The following is a 16,322-nucleotide window of genomic DNA, read 5'->3' on the forward strand; positions in this document are numbered from 1 at the left end:
TTTTAGTCTATGTTTCCTGACATTTTTTAATGTGTTTCGTAAAGTTAACTGTACGTACTAACAAGTTTTCTGCCGTTTGTCCTCCTCCTCTGTCGCCACTTTCGGAGATAGCCTCACTCGAAAGGTAAGGTTCCGCATTTTACTACATACGTACGTATGTACGTACAGTATTTCTTGTATACCATGTACACTAATACACTTTATTTACAGGTACTATGTAGTACATATTAGTAGTATGTATTAAGTTAGGTATTGAATGGTCCAAATTGTTGTACAGTGATCCCCCCGTATTCATGGGGGATGCGTACCAGACCCCCCCGTGAGTAGTTAGAACCCGCGAATGTTTGGAAGCCCTATAAAAATGCTAAAAGCAGCCTTTTATTGTTAGTTAAAACTCAAGAAAAACCCACTAAAAATTTTCATACTTGGTTTTTTTAATGGTTTTATCACAAAAAGTGCATTTTATGATGAAATTCATCTAAAAAAAAACCAGGAATTTGTCGATATGTATCATAGAAAAATACCGCGAATGCACAAATTTTCCGCAGATAATGCGGGGAAACATTCCCGAGAGAAATCTGCGAATGTGTGAGTTCGTGAATCTGGAGAACGCGAATACGGGGGTCCACTGTATTTCAATGTTTATTGGTCAATTTAGCTTTATTATAAAATTTACTGGGGTGTTTTTGTAGGGCTTGGAACGAACTAGGCAGTTTACACGTAAAATGCTGTTCAAGATACAAAAAGCTCAGGTTACGAAGGCCGCCTCGGAACAGATTAATTTCTCATGTTGAGATACCACTGTAACTTCACCTCAAGTGAAGTACCAGAAAAGGAGTCGAATCCTTGGTCCACCCAACTGCTATCAAAAGGGCTAGTACTGTACGCCAGGTAATAAAGGGCAACACATTGTCCCGATACAAGAGGAACGATAATATGTCTTACCTGGCGGCAGCCTCCCTACTTGTCACCTAATGAGCCAAGTTGCTTTCACTCCCTTATATAGCAGCTGGACGAGGATGACAGGGCAAGTAAATCCAAAAATCCAGTGCTGGGATACAGCGACGACACTAGTTTTCCCGTCAAAATCCTCCGATGGGAAAAAGGGGCAGAATCAGCAGGCAAATGACAGCCTCTGCGAAACTCCCAACAGCAGTGTGAAGGTCACAGGTGACAACAGCACCTGTATACAATAGCCGTGATCCAAGGACACACACACAACAGACGTATATTGGCGTCTTCCAGAATCCATTAGGGAAATATCCAAGTGCGTGGTCTGAAAGGTAAATATCCAAAGTCGTCCTCCAAATAAATCCAAATATATGCAGCGATGGGAAACAGTCTTGGTGAAAGCTCGTCAAGACTCAAACTGCCATTGACCGGTCCACCATGTCCACTCGTCACCTTCCCGGTGTTTATAAGCACTCAAAGCAAAAGAATAAAACAATCGTTAAAACGATAGTTCACTAATACGCAAAGGAGGAGGAGGAGGTGCAAAAACTCTGACAAACGATTGTAAAACCACTTAACTTATGGTAACACAAGAGTAAACGTACTCAGCAAAAAGTTAACTTAAAAGTAAACAAGGCTGATTTAAGGGGACCGTCCGCTATGATGTCTATTTTTTTTATTTATTAAGCAAAATACATAGTTTTCATATATGTTTTAGATATATATAATACCTTCATCATATAAAAATTTCAAGTCATTTGATCAAAAACTTTTTGTTTTATTAGCAAAAATCATGATTTAAAAAAAAATAATTGGTAGAGTTTTCTCCGCTAATATGAAATCAGTTGTATTGAAAATCATACCATAAAAACTTCTTTATATACGAAACAATTCTGTGTGACAGAATTTTGATTTTTTAATTTTTTTTATTTTTTATGAATTTTTTTTCTTTTTTTTTTAGTCTAGACACTCAAAAAATTCTAAAAAAAAAGAAAAAAAAAGAAATCAAAATTCTGTCACACAGAATTATGGGATTTTTATTCCTCTTTCCAATGATATCTTTCTCTCTAAAATTGGATAATAAATAACCGAGTAATGGTTACCGACATGCGCATAAGTATGTTTTTGAGTTATGAGCTCCCAAAGATTTGCTATGTAAATTTTTGCTTTTTTCTTATAAAAGTCAAAACAACAATATTATAATTACTTTATTTGTACTTTTATTGTTGAGTTCTACATCAAGGATCGTGGTCCTACCCCTAAAAGTGGTGTTAATACCCTCAGCGTGACACCAGATAATGATGTTGACGGCGAGACATGAGACAATGAGGGCAGCTGAAAACAATTAATTTTCGTGTTTTTCTTTCAGCACACTCCTGGCCTTCGCTAATTTTGCTAGCCATAGTTGCTGAGTAGCCTTCTTGATCTTAGGTAACTTCGGCATTGCTATAAGTTCACTAAGAAGTTATAAAAACAACGTAAATAGCTAGTAACCAAACGCAAGTGCCTACGTGCGTGTAACTACTTCGACGTCTGTGGCGTAACTGAGTCATTCTCCGAGTCTCGCCTATAAATAACCGCTCTGAGCAGCTCGCTTCTCACCCAGTGTCACAGTACCTTTCATTGCTACCAGATGTATGAGAATTTCGAAAAAAAATCTTTAAAAATCGCTGTATATATGCAAAAATAAACACGCAAAAACGATTCTGTCAAACTCAAGTCATACAGACGACGCAGTTACGATGACGTCATCATTTAAAAACCGCTATATCTTCATTATTTGTGAAAATAATTGGCTGAAACTTCTGGAAAGCATGCATGGCATGTTTCTGCATAGATACAAGTAATAACTCGATTTTTTATTTTTTCAAGTTGACATGTCATCCGCTATAGCGGACGGTCCCCTTAAACCAGCAACAACAAAAAATAATAATTTTACGTTAACCTAATACCCTCTTTGCTCCCTTGTCAGGTGAAGATTGCCCGGGGGAGGGGGTGGGGGTGGGGAAAGGGCAACTTCTTCACAAAGGCCTCCTCTTGACTCATACAGGAGTTTCCCTAAGTGCGAGAGGAGTCCCTCTCTACTGATCATACAGTGGTACCTCGAGATATGAAAGGCTCAACTTACGAAAAACTCGAGGTACGAAAGCAAATACGAAAAATTTTACGGCTCTACATACGAAAATTGCTCAAGATACAAAAGGATGTTGCTGTAAAGTCTGAGATTCGCCCAGACCACCAATAACAATTTTGAAACTCGGGCGCCGCCAACTGAGTAGACTCACCACCATCCTCCCACTTTCCCATTGGTTCCTGATGCTAGTCACTGCCATGAGACCCTTCTCTCCTATTGGTCAGCATCCCTCCCATCATGCATCTACTACGTAGCGGCGTGCTTCTTCAGCCACTGCACGGCATCATCTGTATCGTACGCACGCGGATTTCGTTCGTTCTAACGATTTCGTTTATTAATGTAAATTCGTTAGTGATTTCGTTGTACGTACATAGTATACTTTATCGTGTTGTGTGAGAACTTTACTCCATACGTATACGTACTACATAACATAATTACGTACAGTATATACATAGTCATGGGTCCCAAGAGACTTGAAATTCACGGAAAGAAGAGGATGCTCTCTTTGGAAACAAAAATGGAGATTATCAAGAAGTATGAAGCTGGTATGCGGTTGAGTGTGATCGCCAAGCAATACGACCGAAATCCGTCAACAATAGGCACCATCCTTAAGCAGAAGGATGCCATCAAAGCAGCTACACCTTCCAAGGGCGTCACTTATTTTGTCCAGCAAGAGGACCCACGTGCACAACGAGATGGAAAGACTTCTTTTTGTCTGGATAAAAGACAAAGAAATCGCTGGCGATACGATAACTGAGACGGCAATCTCCCACAAGGCCAGTGCTATTTTCGGCGATTTGATTGCTCAGGCCGAAGACGACGGAGAAGGGACATCAACGCCAACCCCAGACTTCAAGGCTTCGCATGGGTGGTTTGAGAAATTCCGTAAACGGACTGGCATCCATTCGGTGTTACGGCATGGGGAGGCTGCCAGCTCGGACACGAAAGCAGCCGAAGCCTTTAAAAAGACATTCGACGAAATGATGTCCAAGGAAGGCTACAGTTCTCAGCAAGTCTTCAACTGTGATGAGACTGGCCTTTTTTGGAAAAAATGCCTCGTCGGACGTACATCACAGAGGAAGAGAAGAAGTTACCCGGGCATAAGCCTATGAAAGACAGGCTTATGCTCGCACTTTGTTCGAACGCCAGTGGAGATTGCAAGGTTAAGCCCCTACTGGTGTATCATTCCGAGACTCCTCGAGCCTTCAAGGCCCACAAAGTTCTTAAGGAGAAGCTTCAAGTGATGTGGAGGGCTAATGCGAAAGCCTGGTTAACGATTCTTTTGTTCACGGAGTGGGTAAATCTGTGTTTCGGCTCAACAGTGAAGAAATTCTTGGAAGAGAAGCGCCTCCCTTTGAAATGCCTGCTGGTGTTGGACAATGCCCCTGCTCACCCTCCTGGCCTCGAGGATGATATCCTAGCGGAGTATTCCTTCATCAAGGTTCTTTATCTTCTGCCTAACACCACCCCTCTCCTCCAGCCCATGGACCAGCAAGTGATATCAAACTTCAAGAAGCTGTGTACGAAACATCTTTTCAAGAGATGTTTCGACATCACCGATACCACAAACCTCACCGTGCGTGAATTTTGGAAGGAGCATTTCGATGTTGTGATATAAATCCGACTCATCGACCAAGCTTGGCAGGAGGTTTTGAGGCGAACCTTAAATTCTTCGTGGAGGAAACTCTTCCCTGATGCTGTATCCGCCCGAGACTTTGAGGGATTCGACGTGCGTGAAGCTGATGCTGCAGATTCAGAAACAGTTGACGATACTGAAACTGTTTTGCAACCAGATCTTCACGAGATCGTTGCACTCGGCAAGTCCATGGGGCTGGTCGTCGACGAGGACGACATCAACGACCTTCTCGAGGAGCACCAAGAGGAGCTTACGACAAATGACCTGAAGGAGTTGGAGGCCATGCAACATAATTTCGTTCAAGAGGAGTTCTCTAGCAGTGGCGAGGAGGAGGAGGACGACACTATGACAACGGCAGAAATTAAGGATGTTCTAGCTGCTTTTCATAAAGTGCAATCATTTGTAGAAAAACAGACACCGAAAAGGCTTACATAGGTCGTATGCTTGCGCAGTTCGATGACGTTTGCCTGAGTCGTTTCAGGAACATTGTGAAAAGTAGGCAGAAGCAATCTTCCTTGGATAGTTATTTTTTAAAGAGGCCTTTGGTACTAGCAGGAGTAAGCAAAAAGGAAGAACCAAGTGATACTAAAAAACAGAAAGTTGAAAGTGGTGAAGAAGTTGAAATTTTGTATAAAAAAAAAACATAAAAGTATAAAAAGTAAAAAAAAAAAATGTAAAAATCTAAAAAGAAAAAAAAATTTTTAATTAGTTTTTTGTAAAATTAAGTGTTACAGTTTTGTTAATGTGTTTCGTAAAGTTTAGTTTATGTAGGTTTTCCTTATATTTTTTAATGTGTTTCGTAAAGTTAAATGTACGTACGTATCTGCCATTTGTCCTCCTCCTCTGTCGCTACTTTCGGAGATAGCCTCACTCGAAAGGTAAGCTTCCACATTTTACTACATACGTACAGTATTTCTTGTATACCATGTACACTAATACACTTTATTTACAGGTACATTAGCAGTACGTATTAAGTTACGTATTGAATGGTCCAAATTGTTGTAGTATTTCATTGTTTATAGGTCAATTTAGCTTCATTATGAAATTTACTGGGGTGTTTTTGGTGGGCTTGGAACGGGTTAGCCATTTTACAAGTAAAATGCGGTCCAAGATACGTAAAGCTCATGATACGAAGGCCGCCTCGAAACGGATTAATTTCGTATCTCAAGGTACCACTGTATTTTCTTTTTTCTTCAGGTTAACAGTGAGCTTCGTAGGTGCAGCAGTAGTTGGCTGGATTGTCACTGTTGCCTATACAGGGGGTCCTCGAGTTACGACGTTGATCCGTTCTTAAGACGCGTCGTAACACGATTTTCAGCGTAAGTCGGAACATTAAAAAATACCACATGATTTAATGTAAATACGTATCAATAACAAAGAGAGAGCAATTCCTTACCTTTATTAATTTGGTTGGCTTGCACACTGGAGAGGAAGCTGCGGTGCTGGAGAGACTGGGGGAGGTTAGTGAAGAGAAGCAGAACCTCCAGAAGATGCTGGAGATGCTGGGGCAGGTGAGTCTTGAGGTGAGGCAGAACATACTGGAGATGCTGGGGCAGGTGAGTCCTGAGGTGAGGCAGAACCTACAGAAGGTGCTGGAGATGCTGGGGCAGGTGAGTCTGGAGGTGAGGCAGAACATTCAGAAAGTGCTGGAGATTGTGGGGCAGGTGAGTCTGGGTTAGCAGAACATTCAGAAGGTGCTGGAGATTGTGTGGCAGGCGAGTCTGGATTAGGAGAGGCAGCTGAGGTAGAGGGTACAGGATCTCTTGCAGGCCTCTCTACCTTCTTAAAATACTGCTCCAGGTTAGTCTGAACAGAGAGCAACCTCTTTTCATCCAAGATCTCCTTGTAACACTGCATCAAATCCATGATGCCTCTGGAAACCCTAGTGAACCTGTCCAAGTTGGGATCCTGAGCCTCAAAAGTTGCCAACGCTTGCTGCAACTCTGCAAACCTCTTGCCAAGTCCTGCCTTGTGAAAGCCTTAGACTCTGGGGTGGGTGCTTCTTCTTCTTCCTCTATCATCTGCTTCTCCAGTTGTATCAGGTCCTCAGCAGATAACTCCTCGCCATGAGACTCCAGCAGCTCTGTAACATCATCAACCTCCATCTCCAAATTTATTTCCTTACTCAGGGCAACAACGTTCTTTACAACTTGCTGAACTGTGTCCTCAAACCCATGGAAATCATTCACAAATTGAGGACAAATTTTTTTCCAGACACCATTCATGTTTGTTTGCTTAACCTCCTCCCAGGAATCAGCAATGTTCTTTACAGCATCAAGGATGGTGTAGGATTTCCAAAAGTCCTTCAGAGTCAAGTCCTTCTTGGTTTCAGTTGCCTGTAAAGCCATAGCAATTGTCCTTCGTAGGTAGTAGGCCTTCAACGAAGCAATCACTCCTTGGTCCATAGGCTATAAAAGGGCCGTGGTATTAGGTGGAAGGTAAACCACCTTGACATTAGGGTTGAAGTCTCCCAGCTGGGCAGGGTGTCCAGGGGCATTGTCCAGCACTAGCAACACCTTAAAGGGGATACCTTTGGAGGCGCAATACTTCTCCACACTTGGCACAAAATGGTTTACGAACCAGTCCTCAAACACTGCAAGTGTCACCCATGCCTTCTTGTTGGACTTCCAAATTACTGGTAGTTGACCCTTCTAAATGCCCTTGAGTGCCCTTGGATTTTCAGCCTGATACACCAACAAGGGCATCAGTTTGAAGTCGCCAGCAGCATTACCCCCAAGAAGTAAAGTTAGCCTCTCCTTGCTGGCTTTATGACCGGGTGCTGACTTCTCCTCCTTGGCAATGTAAGTGCGGTTAGGCATACGCTTCCAAAACAAACCTATTTCATCCACATTAAACACTTGCTGAGCAGAATAACCCCCCTCCTTAATTATCTCAGACAACGCTTTAGGAAATTCACTCGCTGCTTTCTCATCCCCACTAGCAGCTTCACCTTGCACTTTAAGGTTATGGTAATTGGCCCGAGCCTTAAATCACATAAACCAACCCCTACTAGCCACAAACTCTTCACTTTCACTTCCTTCCCCCTTTTCTTTTTTCAACGCTTCAAACAATCTTTTCGACTTCTCCTGAATCACCATAAGGCTGACTGGGATACGCCGTTGATTTTGGTCTTCCAACCAAAGCACCAATAACCTTTCCATTTCAATTATTAGACCACTACGCTGCTTGGTTATCACTGTCGCTTTCATAGGAGCAGATCCTTTCACGTGTTCAACGATGCGCTCTTTATCTTTGATAATGGTAGCAACAGTCGAACGACTAAGGCCAAGCGAACGGCCAATGTTTGTTGGCGTTTCTCCCTTCTCAGATCGCTTTATAATGTCCACTTTAATTTCCATGGTGATGGCCTTTCTTTTCTTTGATGCACTACCATCAGAAGAGTCCGCCTTGCGCTTGGGAGCCATAACAAAGGGCAAAAAGTTACAATAAGGATACAACACAAGGGAGAGAGAGGCAGCGTAAACAACCAAAATGGCGTATGGGCAAGGAATGAGCATAGCAAAGCGACGCCGTCCTCTCCTCCACAAAGCGTATTCTTCCGCTGTGCGCCCGAAACTAGTTTGCGTTTGTTTACGTCGCTTATGACGCTAAACTGCGTAAGACGGAATGACGCATATTATTTTTTATATTTTTATGGGGGCGTGTTCGTAACCACGAAACAGCGTAAGTCGAGGCTGGCGTAACCCGAGGACTTACTGTACTTTCCTTTAGGGTTTTTAACTTCGGTGTTCCCGTAGGCTTTGGTACTGCCTCTTGTTGTACTTATGGTCCATCTACTAATGCTGTGCCTTCTGTTTTCATTGCTCCTGTTATCCTAGTGACTAGTCACTTGGCAGCCTCTGCTTAGCCCCCTGCCCCACTACCCTGATTGTTCCTGTTGCTGGTACTGATGTTCCTGTAGCTCTTGCCGCCAGGCTGCTCCTTTATGTCCTCCTGCTGCAGCTGCCCTGGTCACTCCTGTTGCCACTACTAATGTTTGTCTCTCTGGCTGCTCCTCTTGTGCTTCCTGCCCTAACTCCCCTAGCAATTCCTGACTATCTTCCTGTAGATGTCAGAGAGGAGTTCAAGGAAGAAGTCCTGTGAGATATAGCATCTTCTTCAGCTTATTCTTGTCTGTCTTCTGTTGTCTTCTCCCCTTCTTCCAAGCCCCATTGGTTGAAGAAGAATAAGGCTGCTTCTCCCCCTTAAGAAGTCTCTTGTGGCTTTTAAGTGGCTGCCTCCTTTCAAGGAGACAGTGGCTTCTCTCGTTGTCTCTTACCGGCCTTTGGGCTTAGAAACCTATTGCATACCTCACAGGCTCTTGCTTTTCGGGAGCTGTCGGCATGCAGACTTTGGTTTGCGTTCTTGTTGCCAGTTGTAAGTCTGCTTCTAAGACTAGTGCTGTGTTGGGAGCTCAGCCTAGCCACGACACTCTTCAATGCTCTAGTTTCCACAGAGTCTTGAGCATCCTGAACCAGGGCTGGAGAGACCTCTCACCAACCTGGTTCAGGCACAGGGCGAGAGAAAGAGTCAAGACATGTAGGTGTCTCGGCTCTCCCTGCCAGTACTGCACCAGTGCTTGGGCAGGGCCTGGTCTGATGTCTTGGTCTGGGACTGAGCACCTGGTTCCTTGGTCTTAAGCGAGCACCTGGAGAAGCAGTGAGGAGATTCCCTGCAAAACCTCTACGGGGCTTCTAAGGGACTGCCTCTCTTGGCTCTTACTGCTCGTAGGGCAGGAGCCGATTCGCATTCTCCTCTGAGGTCTTGCGTTTAGAGAGTCCTGAGGCCGTGTTCTTGGTCCCAGTTTTAGAATACTGCTCCTAAGACTGGAGCTGTGCCTGTCCTTTCTCGGTTTCCTAGTAAGCAAGAGAAGCCCACTCCTGGTGATCATTCTTATGAGATTCGGAAGTTTTGTTAGGCGCTCGGATTCCTTGGAATTGCGATCGCTCGACTGGCGAGTTTTTGAGTCCCAGGGACTCTGCAGAATCTTGAGCGCTTTCCAAACATGCGCCAGAGAGTTTGCTCTTTGGTCTAGTCTAGGCAACACCATCTGCCAGCTGTGCTTGGTTAGGTCCCATCCATCGTGTCTTGGACTTTAGGGTCTGAACATGCAGGATAGCAGACACAGATTCTCCCTTTAAGCTTCCTTCTCGAGGGGCTTCGGTCTTGGAGGAGACTAGAGCATTTAGGGAGGAAGCGATAGTTCTTGGAAGACAAGTACTGCTTGCCCATCCCCAATCGAGTTTGCACAATTGGATTGGCTTTGCTTGGCTTGACTTGCCTGCTATGCCAGGCCTCTGGTTGTGTTCCTGTGAGTAGCTCGGTTCACCTTGGCTTAGTTGCCACGCCATACCCCTGGTCACGTTCACATGGTTGGCTCAGCCCTGTTCATTCGCCCCGTTTGCTGCCTGGTCCTAGATCACGGTCGTGTGATCTACTCGGCTCATTTGATTCAGCTCTACCTGCTCGTTTCAGCCAGACAGCAGCCTGTGGGCAATTCTGGTGCTAAGGGGAGGATACAGTTCTAATTTGGATCTCCAGTTTTGTAAGTCCTGAAGTCGCTCGAGCCTTAGGAATGGACCTTTACTTGGTTCTGCCTCTCTTTTTGAGAGAGGTAGATATTGCAGTAGTCAAGGAACATGCCAGGGCATCTGCCTTGTCCTCTGGGAAATGGTCAAGATCCTTTGGCCTTTTCCCCTAAGAAGTCTCAAGTTTCAAAGGGCAATCGCGTAAGCACCCTGCCTGCTTCTTTTGCTTCTGAGAAAGTGCACATATATGTGCCTTTTTCAACCTTTTCACCAGTTGTGAAAAGGGCAAAAGGAAGGAGGTAGGAAGGAACTCTTGTAACAAGTGAAGGGATGTCTGTCAAGTCTCTGGACTATGATGACATAGCTGAGTCCCATTAGTAGATGTCCTTCAGAAGAAGTACCTGCTTTCTTCCGGCTCTTGACCATCTTCCATTGAACTTCTGTTCTGTCTCCTCTCCCATATTTCCATCTCGTGGAGCAGCCAATATGGCTAGAGTTAATCGTCTTCGGTGTCCTGTCACAAGCCTCCCCTCGGTGCAGTTTTCACTCTCTAGTGGAGATGGAAGGAGTTCTGCTTCCAGTCCTTAATCCTTTTTCTCCCACAAATGCCTGCATATTCTCCTTGTGACATGCTTCTGTTATCAGATGCACTGACCTGTAGGACAGTTGTCTTCTAGATGTGCAACCAAGACGATAAGCACCTTCTCATCAGCATCCTGGAACTCAAGGCAGCCTTTTGGGCCTTTCAAGAGTTTCAGGATTTAGTTTTTGAGATACCCTTTGGGGTTAGTAACAACACCTAGTGCTCGATTGTAAATGTAGTACACTCGATAGTTCTATCAGTCAAACACATTTCTGGATGGAATGTATTGGCAGGCAATCTCAGCCTCTGGATACAAGGGATTGGGGTGGAGTGCTTCCTTCAGTCAATCTTTCATGGAGAGGTTGCTCGTTTGGAAGACTCCTCATCATTTTTCTGTTTAACACCTGATACATACAATGGAAGTCTGTAGGTCTTCTGCTCTATCACACCTGACCCATGGGCTGCTGCGATGACTCATGATGACTATGCAACAACTCGACATTTTCTCTCTCCGTGTTTATCTAATTTGCATGGTGTTCAACAAACATTGTTCTCCCTGAATTGGGGATGAATGCCAGAAGACTTTGCCTTTTGCCCAACCTTTAGTGTCAGCGACACAGGAGCAGTTCCTCAGGCAATACAATCCCTGTATCTTTACAACTAGAGACTATCCGTCTTCTCTTGCAAGCATAGGTTTTCTCGCTGAGCAGCAATAGAAATAGCTGGATAGCTTGTTTAGTCCTCTGTAGCATCCCTGGGATTGAAGCCGTCTTCGCTGATTAGTATCCTTGACAGGACTTTTTTTTTTTTTTTTTTTTTTTTTTTTTTTTTTTGTTTTTTTTTTTTTTTTTTTTTTTTTTTTTTTTTTTTTTTCTCAGGTCAGAGCCACTCTTCAGCAGATCGCAAACTTCATCTTATTCTGCTAAGAGATGCTTCTCTCCTAATCAGTTGTGAAAGATATAGGTCCACATTTCACTTCAGTCGAGATTAACTACTAATGAGAAACTTCATTTGGTATTACCATCCCAGGAACCTTTGAATCTTGTTCAGGGTTCCTGTCTTGTGCTCTGCACATGCCCTTACAAGAATCATCAGAGGTCTGGCTTTCCAGACCACCTCTCATATCGCTCCAGCCTTGGCAGAGGAGGATGATCTTCATGGACCTTCTTTGATGTGAGCTCTTAAGAGAAGGAAATCAATGCCTCAACATCCAAATCTATTAGCATCTGTTGCCAAGGTCAAGTCCTTCATGATCCCCTACTCCTTGGACTGTGTAATCGATGATCCGGATCAATTGTTACTTTGTCCTTTTAACGTGCTGCTGCACTTTCCAAAAAAAGTCTCGACATCCCTAACTTGGATGTCAAAGACTTTTTAATAGTACAGTAGTATCTCACCCAAGGAAGAAGTGTCTAGGGACACGTCTTTCACCTAGTTTTGTGAGATGATCAGGAGGTTCTCTGCTGTTGGCGATGCTGGCACCTGTACACTCTGTCGGAGAGCTCACAAAATCAATGGCTGAGTTCGTTCCCTGCATTCTGGAGGAATGTCTGTCGGGAAACAGAAGTGTCTCATCGGACTACATTTATGGCTTTCTACATTTGGGTGTTGCCCACAAGTCCTTGGAAACTTTTTTTTTCTTGGACCTGTGCTGGCTGCTTAACAAGTGTTTTCTTACCCAGCTCCTTTAACAGTACAGGTAGCACCTCGCCTAAGGTGTGGTTCTGGAAGTGAGAAGGATTATGATAATGGGTGGCCTCTCCTCCTCTTCCTTTTTCGTCCTTCTTCCCTTCCTGCAGACGGAGAATAGGACTCTCCTTACTGCCTCCCATTCTTAAGATTCTGTAGGAACAATAAAATTTTTTTTAAGTAATTTGTATTTTTCCTAACTAAACAAACCTGAGGTCCTTTACATTACACTCATAACCATTGCATGCCACCTCTTAATCTGAAACCTGGGCTGAAAGGCAAACTGGAATATTGACATTTGGGCAGTCAGGTATTTCCTCCTACTGGATGGCAGTGATTGCCCAACTAAACTACCATGTTCAAGAGTTTAATGGCCATTTTCCAGCTTCACCGAAACTAATTCATAATATAAAGGATCTCAGGTTGGTATATAGTCAGAAAAATTCAATTTACTTTTAAGAATTGTAATTTTTCTGTAACTATGCTAAAAGAATTAGACTGCCTCATTTGGTACAGTACATTACCTCTTGTTTTATTTAAGTCTGCAGTATGCTCATATTAGGGACCAGTTCCTGGTGGTAGTTTACATGTAAGAATTTTCTCCTTTTCATATGTGGCATCAGTCACGAAGACATTAATGGACAGGAAGCCAAGCAAAAAAAAGTGAATATGAAGTGTTTACCTTTTCGTTGAAATGGTTTCCGAAAGTATAGTCATTTGTGTAAGAAAACATGTTTGCTATTATTTGCCACAACATATTTCCCCTAGTAAATATAGGAATTAGTCAATATTTTATCCTTTTTATTTAACCTTTTATAAAATACTACTCATGAAAAAAGAAACCCACAAGATAATAGAGTATAACTTGTTTAATTGTAAGTATTTACATAGGATAGTGTTTTTGTTAACACTAGTACTTTCTGGGGCTATCTGTGATACTTAACCCAGTCTGACCACCTACACTTCTCATGAGCAAGGGCTACAGGCCTGAAAGTACTCGAGTGTTAACAAAAATACTATGTAAATACTTACAAGTAAACAAGTTATACTCAATAATCTTGTGGGTTTCTTTTTCCATCTTCAGAAGAAAACTGAAAGAATTTTCTGTTTGATACTACTCATGTTGTTGGTACTACTTGCTTTGCATGTATTCCTATCTGGACATAACCATTTCTTGATTTTCTTTTTTCATTCTCCAGATCAGATTAGTATTGAAGAATTGGACATCATCTATCGTATACCCCATTGTGTTCCCATATCTGCCCATCATAAGTGGAATTTTGATGATTTGTTAGAGAAGATGTGGGAGTACCTACAATTGTGCCGAATGTAAGTATAATCTCTTTATTGCTAAAGTTCTTTTTTAAAGTTAAGAAATTTGTATGCTGAATTTTACTTTTGACTTGTGAGTATCTCTTAGCACCTGATTATGTCACAGATCTTTAGAAGTGAGACTTTCAGTATGTGAACTTGGAGGTACTCAATCTATGTATTTAATTTTTTTCAGTAGTAGTAGTAGTAGTAGTGGTAGAGGATAACTCTCGTTTCTAGAAAAAATAAGAGGTAAAAATTTCGAGTAGGGTAAAGTTAAGAGTTATTGGATTTCTAGGCATAAATAAACCAATGGGAATGGTGGAAAAATAGAAGTCAGAGAACAGTGCATTAGCAAAGCAAACCCCAAAAGGGGCCTCTCTTATGGAAATTGCCCTTTATTATGTATAAGTATATTCATGTTTACATTGTTTGATAACCATTCTTAATGAATGATATCTTGTATTTGACATAAACATTACATATTTTTATAGTGTAGTCGCTGTCTAGTCCTCAAAGAGTTACCCTTCTATGGTCTAATCAGAGCTCTATTAGACCAGACTAATGATCAAAGAATTCTCTTAACTGGTCCTGTGGCCAGTTATTGTAATGAGAAACGTTACAACCTCAGCAAAGGCTGAACCCAATGTACCATTGTCAAAAATTCTGAAGATGTTGCAGCTATGTGAATGTGCTGTCATATTGTTTACATACAGCCAGAAACGAACCCAAGACGTTATTCTTTCTGGTCGATCAGTGTATGGTGTACTGAAATCAGCTCTCCTGAATTTAAGCTTTTTGCTTCTGTGATTTCTTTATCGAAGATCATGGTAACATCTAAGTAAAAGGTAAGCACTTAATTGTAAGTTCCAGTTAAAAATATTTTAGTTTAGACTGGGAAACAGTGATTCAACTTGTGTGTGAAAAGCCATAAACTGCCTTTTTCACAAGCACAATTAGCACTTCTAACGATTTCTGAATATTTTTAAAAGTGTAAATTGGTTTTGAGAATTTATTGTTCTACATGCATTTAGTTTTAGATAAAGAAATGTTCGATGTGTGCAATAGCCTACTAGGCCGTAGCCTACATCAATTTAGTGAAAATAATTTAGACTGTAGTAGAAAATATCTGTAGCCTAACTTAGGATTATATATCTAAAGGGTGAGCAAAAATAACCTATAAACAGGCTACAGTCTTTTTCCTTTTATATAGCCTGTATACTTAAGCGTAGTTTTAGTACTCTGTGCTGTCATGTGCATACCCATCATCAGTAAGTTTCACATTCGAAAGTTAATGTTTTATATAGTAGACCAAATAGTTTAGGGCTAGATACAAACAATATGGGTTAGACAAAAATGTTAGCCTAACTATGAGTTTACCTATGAGTAAGTGTGTTTTTATGTAGTCTTTACATTTAAAATTATCTAAAATAATCTGGATTAGGCAAGACCCTATACTAGGCTAAGCAAGAACAATTTAGGAAACATCCTATTGTGGTCTTAGTGATAGTTTAGTTCAAATAGCCTAGGATCAGATATAAACAGTATCCTAGGATTAATAAAATAACATAGTTTTTACGACTGGAGCCTGATATCTATTTGGTAGCCTATTGGTAAGGCTACATACAGGTAGTGTTCAAGTTACTATCAGTCATTTTACGATAATCCGATTTTACAATGGAGTTAGCAATTAATGCTAATACGACTATTTTGAAAATATTTTTAAATTTCGCTTGTAACGGGTGCAGCCCAGCAGCATACAACCAGGCAGCAAGAGAGACAGACCAAATTACAATAGCCTAACTTTATCCCATCTTCTAGTTGAAGTTAAAAAAAAACAGCAAAAGAGAATTATGAAAGTTTTGTTTAAATGTTTTACTTGTTTGGTAAATGTGTACGGCCATGAACAACCAAACGAGATACAATGTTTTGCTAAGTACAACCGTATTTAATAACATCCATTTGGCTTGTATTTCAACTATCGTACGATAAAAAACAATTATACTGCAGTTATGTTATAAATGACGTTATGTATAATAGGACTGATATATTTTTAGGTAATAACTTTGTTCGCTATAGATCAAAGATCAGCAAGGAAACATACTGTTAAATTTAAACAGGGGTTGATTACAGTTCAGTTGTCCGGGCCGTGTAACACCATTTTGCCCGGTCCGTAATCCCTCCGCCAAGGTAAGTAGTTCTCGCAGATGACCCGCAGCCGACCAAACCCGACCCCAGCCCACGGGACCGACCCGGCCCGAACCCGAACATGCATCAACATTTTCGAAAGCCACAACAAACGGCAGCCATCCTGTTGGTATTAGTCCGCCGATTCTCTTCGATATTTTTAATCTTGCCCAACTAATCTTTAGGAGCTCCAATTTAATTTACAGTATTCTATATTTTGACCCGGCCCGAACCCGAACATGCATCAACATGAAAGCCATAACAAACGGCAGCCATCCTGTTGGTATTAGTCCGCCGATTCTC

At 42.0% G+C, this 16,322-nt stretch overlaps 1 protein-coding gene across 3 annotated transcripts in view; it reads left to right on the forward strand.

Moving 5' to 3' along the window:
* LOC135223703 (GTP-binding protein 128up) overlaps positions 1 to 16,322 on the forward strand; it is a 196,779-nt gene that overhangs the window by 145,192 nt on the left and 35,265 nt on the right. For all 3 annotated transcript variants that reach the window (XM_064262424.1, XM_064262425.1, XM_064262423.1), the window contains exon 7: positions 13,721 to 13,850. In XM_064262424.1, the coding sequence (XP_064118494.1) occupies positions 13,721 to 13,850 (130 nt within the window). The remainder of the gene's footprint in view (positions 1 to 13,720; positions 13,851 to 16,322) is intronic.

Source organism: Macrobrachium nipponense, chromosome 10 (assembly GCF_015104395.2).
Source record: "Macrobrachium nipponense isolate FS-2020 chromosome 10, ASM1510439v2, whole genome shotgun sequence".
Classification (NCBI taxonomy): Eukaryota; Metazoa; Arthropoda; class Malacostraca; order Decapoda; family Palaemonidae; genus Macrobrachium; species Macrobrachium nipponense.